Genomic DNA, 7,940 nt, shown 5'->3' with positions numbered 1-7,940 from the left:
CAGGCGCCCTGCTCCCCTTTCTTACTGTGGCTGAGCCCAGGCCCAGCCCCCCCATGGCCTCCCCAGAGCACAGAGGGCGTGGAGTGGGTCTGGGTCACAGGTCCCCGGGGCGGCCGGCAGGACCTCAGCTCGGTGGGCTCCTCCCAGCTTGGCTCCGGCCTCACTGTGACCACCCAGAACATCACACAGTAACGAAGGAGATGGAGAGACTGACCCAAGGGCTGACCTCCCAGCAGCCCCTGTGTGAGGACCCACATCTTCCCTGCATCGTTCACCGGGATGCTACTCTCCCTCCCAAGAGAAGGGTGTCCTCAGCAAACACACCCTCATACCATGGTCCAGGCACTGCTCTGAACGGTTACACGTGGTAGCCCATGTCATCTCCACGACAACCTTCTAGAATCAGTACTTTTATTATTTCTGTACGTGGTAGGCAGAAAAATAATCCACCAAAGACGCCCCTGTCCTAATCCTCGGGGCTTGGGAATATGTTACCTTACACGCAAAAGGGGTTTTGCATCCTGGTTAAATTGAGAACTGTGAGATGGAGAGATTATCGTGGATGTCTTAAAAGATGGAGGGAAGGAGGCAGAGAGAGAGAGAGAGGTTTGGAGATTGGAGATGCTACCATTCTGCTTTCAGAGATGAGGGAGCCACGGTCCAAGGAATGTGGGCAACCTCTCTCTAGAAGCTGGAAAAGGCGAGGAGTCCGATGCCTTTAGCCTCCAGAAAGAAACGCAGCCCTCGCACACCTTGATTTCAGTCCGGGGAGACCCACTTTGGATTTCTGACCTCCAGCGCTGTAAGATAGGACATACGTGCTCTTTGCAGCCCCTTGGTGAGTGGCCACTGTGATGGTGGCAATAGGAAACCAGTACACCATGTCCGGGGCGGGGGGATGGAGGCACAGAGGGTTCGAACAACCTGCCCAACGTCACACAGCCGCTCAGAGTCAGGAGCACGATTTGAACCCAGGCCGTCCGCTCGTGACCACAGACGCAGGGCTGCCTCTCACGGGTCCCGAGAGGGAGTCCCCAGCCCTGCCGGGTCCAAGACCAGGGGCAAGCTCCTGGAGTCCTTCTAATCTCATGAGTGAAAACGGGCCAGTGGAGCCCTCGGAAAGGCTGTGCGGGGGCCCGGAGAGAAGGAAAGCCTGGCGGACGCGTGGGGGCCGTTGACTGGGGCCGAGGGGCCGGCTCGCCCACAGCCTCCCCGCGCCGCCCCTACACCCACCTCGGCCTCCTACACGGGCTGCAGCTCGGCTTCCAGCTTCTTCTTCCGGACGCCGTCCACAAAGAAGAAGTCCATGCCGATGAGGGTTTGCCCCAGGGGCGTGCCCACCCTGCTGCCCACCACCTGGTTCGTGGAGTTGGGGACCGTGTCGGAGAAGAGAGGAACGGACTCCGGCAACTGCACAGGCTCCTTCTGGTTGCCCTGAAGAGAGGGGAAAGGTGGTGTCACAAGCTGCCCGGAACAGGGGAGAGGCGTGCACGCGGCCAGGCCCTCAGCAGGGACGGGAGGGGAAGGGGGCCGGTGGCCTCTGCAGGCACCATCCTCCAGCTGCCTCCACCCCAGTTCCGCCCCGGGGAAGCCAGAAACGTTCCCACATCGTAACCGTCCGGCTCCACGAGCCTCCACGCCGTGGGCAAGTCTGTGCAACCCCACCCGCGTAGGGAAATGCCACACGCCCCGGACCCAGCTGCTCAGACCCCTCAGTCACTGTCCCCACCCCCGAGGCAGCCCGGGCTCCCTCTCTAACTCCTGGCTTTGAACTTTATCTTAGTAAGACCGTGGCTCCTTTCTCTCAGGAACGTGTTTTCGAGGTTCGTGCACGTTTTTGTGTGTGGCTACAACTCCTTCGTTGTCCTTGCTACACGGTACGCGCCCTCGTGTGGCTTGTGAACATTCCACGTTATTTACCCACCCCGCCACGGATGGCATTTGGGTCTGTTCCCGGCCTGGGGGTCTGAGCATTCGCGCACATGGCTGGAAGGTGAATGAGTGAGTTACTGCATGAGCTGAGAATAATCTGATGAGCCCTCGTGTCAGGTGCACTCGGGGCTACCCTGGGGCAAATAGGGGTTACAGGACCAGCGAAGGAACAGAAGGAACAGGATCCGCGCTTTCCCCTGGGAAATTCCGGGCGGAGGGGGCCCCACACCTTTGGGCGTGATGCAGGTGTCGGTGGTCAGGTTGCTAATCCCTAGCCCTTGGCAGGGGGAGTCTGTAGGCTGGAAGCCCAGGCCAGGAGCTCAGTGTAGGATTTCAGGTCTCATGAACGACATCTTCTATCCCAGGGCAGGCAGCAAGCCCACGGGCTGGGAAGGCGGACGTTAAACCTTCGCCTAAAGCTGGCAAGGCGTGGCTACTGCCTGGGATGACTTGGCGCGCTGCTCATTTCCCAGGCTGGTTCTTTGACCGTTCTTACAGCCAGATTCATCCAACATTCGGTCATTTATCCAACATCAGCTGAGTGCTAAATATTTGCTAGGTGCTGGGGGGTAGGGCACGGCTGGTGAGTGGGGTACAGCGGTGAAGCTGGTTTTGTCCTTTCTCTTAGGGAGCCCACAGCCTGCTGAAATGGATCACTGGAACATGACAGGTTATATCAAAGGAGTCGGTTGGATATGCTGGCGAGTAAAGAACAGAGGGATCTGACCGAGCCTGCTCAGGAAGGAGAGATTTCTAGAAGGACGCACTTGAGTGATGAATAAGAGTCCACCAGACTGACAAGGTGGGGAGGGCATTTCAGGCAGGGGGAGAGCATGCTCGAAGGTGTGGCTAAAATAGCATATAGGTCAGCGTGGGGAGGCAGGCAAGCTTAGATCATGGGAAGCGTTGTGAGCCACCCTGAAAAATGCAGGTATATTGAAGGATTTTAAGCAGGGAAGAGATATGGTCAGTTTTATGGTTTAGGAAAGTTATCCTGGTAGCAATGTGGAGTCGGATTGGAGGTGGTGATATTAGAAGCAGGGAATTCGTTTCCAACGTATGTTCCCCCAGGCTCATCTCCACATGGGGCACGCCCCCCACACATCGCTCGGGACACATTGCTGACATCCTCATACAGAGGAAAACATTACCAGAAGCAGACACCTATCATTTCCAGTTGGTTCATCTTAATAAAATCTAGAAACATTGGGGAAAACTAATATCTAAATGCTCTAAGCATTTTCTTTCCCCCAGACCCTGAGTTTCTTGACACAAGACAGTATATATTTTTTTGTCTCTGTCCATTCCAGCATCCAGCACCCAGTAGGTCCTCCATAAACGTTAGGTGAATGAGCAGACATGCCTGGTGCAAGTGTGCATGTCAGGAGCGTCATTGGCCTTACCAGGGGGTCATAGTCTTTCAGGAAACTCCAGTGCTGAGCCCTGAAAAGGAAAACACGTGGGCAGTGTCATACCATCCCGTGACATTTTTTAACAAATGGCTTTCACTGTGTCAGGTGAACGAGTCAATGCCGCCGATGCATTTATTACGTCACAGGGGAACTAAAATAATCCAGTGAAACAAACACCCCAAACCAACCAAGTATTTATAGTGTGGCCTCCACACCGAGCAAATATCTCAAGGGTTAGTGACATTTCCCGGAGTGGGATGTGTGGTACCAGAGGAGGTGGCCCGTGATGGGGAACGCAGAGCTGCGAGCCCACTGTGTGTGTCTGCATTTTCAGAGCCACGTGGGAGCCCTCAAGTGTTTCGTGAAGAAAAACCTCACTTTTTTTTGTAGCCTCTCAGTGTGCACAGCAGAGGACAGTGGGGACAGGGCAGGAGACCGGGACAGTGACAACGAGAAGGGCATTTTACCTGTGCTGCTAATTTAATTTTTATTTTATTCTGTTTTTAAGAAGTTGAACAATTCTGTGAGACTTAAAATAAAAACAGGCTTCTCTGCCCCAATCCTCATAGCCCCCGAACCCTACAGCGTCTGGTCACGTTTCCAGCCCTTTTGCTGTTTCTTTGGGCCCATCACGGAATGGTAAATCCAGGTTGCCATTTCTTGGGTTTTTGAAACTAAACATATCTGTAGACTTTCTATTATGGGAGATTATGAGTTAGCTTTCTTGCCCCTTTTCCCTTTCCTCATTTCTTCCAAAATTATTGTATTATGGATTTGGGCTGAACTGATATATATTGTTTATATCTTTAGGATTCTGTAAATACTGTTCACTGAGCAACTATCTAGGATCATGGGATCCCCTTTCCTTCCTTGGACAACTTGGAATTTTTTTCTAGGGTTTATAATCCCCCTGGTTTTCTTAGCTTTCTGTGTACAGATCACTGATTCCAAACTCTCCAACAAAATTGTAAAGCCCTCCCTGTATGATCTTCCACACAGTCAAATGCAACAGGTAATCCACCGGCTCATTCACGTTTGTTCTCTAGAGGCCACTGTCTGGGAGACTGGGTCGCCCTGCTCCCACGAGGGTTGCTGCCCAGGACCCGCTCCTGCCGTTCTGACCTCCCCTCGGGGGTCCCCTCTTTCGGGGTCCCGGGTCTTCCTTTCTTGTGTACTCTCCTGTTGTGGAGCACATCCTCCAGTGTCTGTGCATGCGTGCATTTCTTCGGTTCTAGAAAATTCTCGAACACTTTCCCCCTCCAAAATTTCATCTCTCCCAGCCTCCCCTTGGGGAGCTCTGTTAATAGGTATGTTGGATCTTCTTGTTCTGTTCTCTAGGGTTCTAATTCTTCTTCCATGTGTTCCCCCTCCTTGTCTTTCCGAGTAATTGTGATGAATCTGAGTTTATGAATGCTCACTTCAGTTGTGTTTTGTATTTCAACGTTACGGATTTTTTTTTCTAGAGGTTGTTTTTGGTTCTTTTCCAAGTTGCCTCATTGTTCCGTGTTCAGACTTTGAGCGGAGCTCTCTGTCTTTAGCCTACCCTCCTGAGACGTTGGGAACCTCCCCACCTGACCCTTCCTGGGGCCCTGTTCCCTCATCTGCTTCCCCTCCGCAGTTGACCCTCGTGTCCCCCCCGGCCCGTTCATCTCCTCCCATCCTCCCCAAGTGTCCTGACCCTCCCACCCACCATCACCCCTCTTCTGTCATGGGGGAGCCATGTTCCAATAGCTTTGGTTTTGAATTGACAGAAGGCAGGGACCTTGACCTCAGAGCCACACTAAGACTTAGCGAGAGCCAGCGAGGTAGGAGGTGGGAACACCCGGTCCCTGTCCTCGCTCTGCTTGCTGCCCGCTTTCCGGGCTGTGTGGCCCTGAACGAGGTCACTGTGCTCTTGGGCCCTCAGTTTCTCTATCCAGAAAAACCTCAGGAGAGGGGTTTACGGAGCACATCTCAGGTGCTGTAAGACCTGATTTCAAAGACTTGGTACAAAGAAGAATGTCAAATTATCTCAATACTTTTAAAAATATTGACTACATGCCCCAAAGATAATATTTTGGATAAGATACACCATTAAAATGGATTTCACTAGTTTCCTGTTATATATATATTTTTAAGGCTGCTTCTAGAATATGGAAGATTTCAGATGTGGCTCATACTGTATTTCTGTGGGGAGCGCAGCTCTGGATTTCCCTAAACTCTTCCTCTTGGGGTCTGGGACCCCTTTCTTCTCTGGCAGCTTCTCTCAGTCTCCTGGCTACTTGCCGTCCAGTGACTGTTGCTGGCTCTGTGCTGCCACCTCATCTCTGGGAGCCCTTCCCGGGGAGCGTGGCTTCTTTCTCGCTCGTGAGCAGATGCACGTGTCATAAAGTTCACCCTTGCAGAGGGTCTGGTCCAGTGGTTTCCAGTATATTCAGAGTCCTGCACCATCACCACTCTTTTTGTCACCCCCAGGAGAAACGCCCTGTCCCTCAGCGGTCACGTCCGTTCTCCCCTCCACGCCTGGCCGCCTCTCTGCTTTTCGTCCCTGTGGGGCCAGTGCCCAGCTCCTGATTCCTGCCACTCCGCGGCCTCCTGGGCGGCCACCCGGAGGTGTCCGGCCTCGAACACCCCACCAGCTCTCGCATCTTCACCCCGGAGCCGCAGTTCACCCAGGGATGAACCCCTGGATCATCCCACTAACGATCCAGGCTGGAGGTCCGGCCCCCTGACACCTCCTCCCCGCGCCCACATCCGCTCAGCTCCCGGGTCCTCCCGCGCGGATCGCCCCGCACCAGAGAGCCCTGTCCTTGTGAACGTCCCCCCATGCACCCCACGTACACCCCACGTATACACCCCCCCACTGCACGCACCCTACTCATAACCCACACCCAGCACACATGCACCCCCCAGACCCACACCCCACATGCCACACACGTACACACCACACACACACATTCTCACTCCAATCCATCAACAATTGTTGGAATTCTACCATAAAAACATGCCTTGAATTTTTCCACAGATCTTCGGCTAGATCACATCATGCTCTTCCTTAAAACCCTTGATGGTGTCTCATTACATTTAAAAATACGATCTTTTACAGTATATGAGATGTTCCTCCTACTGCTTATCTTGAGGCTCCCATCCCCTCACTGACGGCCTCGGCCACACGGACAGTCTTTGTTTTGTTTTGAAATACACCAAACTCTTCTTGGCCCCTCAGATTTCAGGGCTCCGCCTCGATGCTATGTCCTCGGAGAGGCCTCTGTAAAAAGAAGGCGCCCACCCTCCCCTCGCTCCCTGACACTCATCACACTGTACTTCGTCTCTCTGCTTGCTTTTTGGCTGCCCTGTCCTGAGAATGGAGGCTCCAAGGAGCCGGGTTTAGGGCTGTCTTGTCCCTCATTACAGCCTGACGGGGCGGCTCTCCTAGGAATGTCCGGATTGAATGAGTGCATGAAGGGATGTCTCTCTCCTGGGTCAGAGGGCCAGGGCGTCCCAAACCCCCAGTGCTGTCATGACTTCCTGGCCGGCCCACAGCGCTATCCCAGGAGCTCCAGCTGGGGAGATTATTCCAAAGGCAGATGGGACCCCAGAGTGAAGGAGGGGGGTCACCTGGCCCCTGCCCACCTCTCCCTCCCACCCTCTAGGTTCCGGTCTGGCCCAGAGCACTTTTCCATCAACACCATTTGCCTGGCTTACTCCTTCTCATGGGTCTCTCTGCTTCCAGAAGCTCCCTAGACCCTGAATTAGCTGGGGCTCAGGCAGGGCACTCACCAGCGCTGTTGGCCCCTCCTCTCGGCCTCCAAGAGCTCCCTCCACAGCTGGTCCTGCTGCACACCATTAGTTCCCAGGGCCAAGTGCTCTGCTTCTGGGGCCTGGGGGGTTTGGCGATTGCCGGCGAGACCCCTGCCCACCACAGGGCCAGCCCGGGCCGTGGAGGAGTCTAAGGCTGACAGCCTGGTTGAGGGCAGCTGGTACCCAGCTGATGTGCTTCTCCGGAACCCAGGGGTGGGGTGGCTCCCCATGTGTGTGTGTGTGTGTGTGTGTGTGTGTGTGTGTGTGTGTGTGGCAGAGAAACAGAGAAATAGAGAAACTGAGAGAGACGGAGAGAGAGAGAGAGGCTCCTGTCTGAGCTCGGACCTCTCCTGGGACCCCTCCACTCCCAACTCCAGGAAAGCCTGAGCAGGGGTCCCCCTCACTGGCCCTCTAGACCCCAAGCTCAGAGTGGCTGATGTGGGCTGGGGAGAGCACTTGAGCCTAGCTGTGTTTCGAGCTTCTGCCTGTGTTGACTGTTGCCCGGGGGACAGGGCAGCTCCCAAGTGTGTGTGTGACATCTGAACCCCGAGGGGGGGGTTGGAGAGAGTTTCTGCGTCGGTGCCAGGCCCAGCTCAGCTGCCCCTCAGCTCTGCCCCCTGGCCCCCTGGCTGGAGACCTCAAAACAGCATGGGGGATGGGGGAGCGACCAAAGCCCGGATTTCTGGGGCAGTAAGAAAAGACAGGATGCAGGGGGGGTGGGGGTGGGGGTTGGGGGTTGGGGCCCGTCCTCCAATTGCCACATGACCTTGAGCAGCCCCTGTCCCTCCTGGGGCCTGTGAACTGACAATAGTCATC

General features: G+C 54.8%; 1 protein-coding gene across 1 annotated transcript; it reads right to left on the bottom strand.

Moving 5' to 3' along the window:
• Positions 1–1,242: 1,242 nt before the first annotated feature.
• CUNH2orf50 (chromosome unknown C2orf50 homolog) lies at positions 1,243–7,354 on the bottom strand. The gene is made up of 3 exons (XM_032430148.1): positions 7,104–7,354; positions 3,336–3,375; positions 1,243–1,434 (listed from the first exon to the last, which is right to left on the bottom strand). The coding sequence occupies exons 1-3, from the start codon at positions 7,352–7,354 to the stop codon at positions 1,243–1,245; spliced, it is 483 nt and encodes a 160-aa protein (XP_032286039.1).
• Positions 7,355–7,940: the final 586 nt, after the last annotated feature.

Source organism: Phoca vitulina, unplaced genomic scaffold, assembly GCF_004348235.1.
Source record: "Phoca vitulina isolate PV1807 unplaced genomic scaffold, GSC_HSeal_1.0 scaffold42, whole genome shotgun sequence".
Taxonomy (NCBI): domain Eukaryota; kingdom Metazoa; phylum Chordata; class Mammalia; order Carnivora; family Phocidae; genus Phoca; species Phoca vitulina.
Note: the sequence above shows the minus strand (reverse complement) of the source record. Positions and strands in the feature narration are given on the sequence as shown.

What these genes read in the sequence shown, in the direction of transcription:
- CUNH2orf50 (XM_032430148.1), bottom strand. Translation starts at nt 7,354, where the DNA reads ATGGGGAGCCACCCCACCCCTGGGTTCCGGAGAAGCACATCAGCTGGG. An exon ending in AGGAGGGGCCAACAGCGCTG is followed by an intron (nt 3,376 to 7,103) that starts GTGAGTGCCCTG and finishes TTTCCTTTTCAG; the next exon opens with GGCTCAGCACTGGAGTTTCC. An exon ending in TGAAAGACTATGACCCCCTG is followed by an intron (nt 1,435 to 3,335) that starts GTAAGGCCAATG and finishes CCCTCTCTTCAG; the next exon opens with GGCAACCAGAAGGAGCCTGT.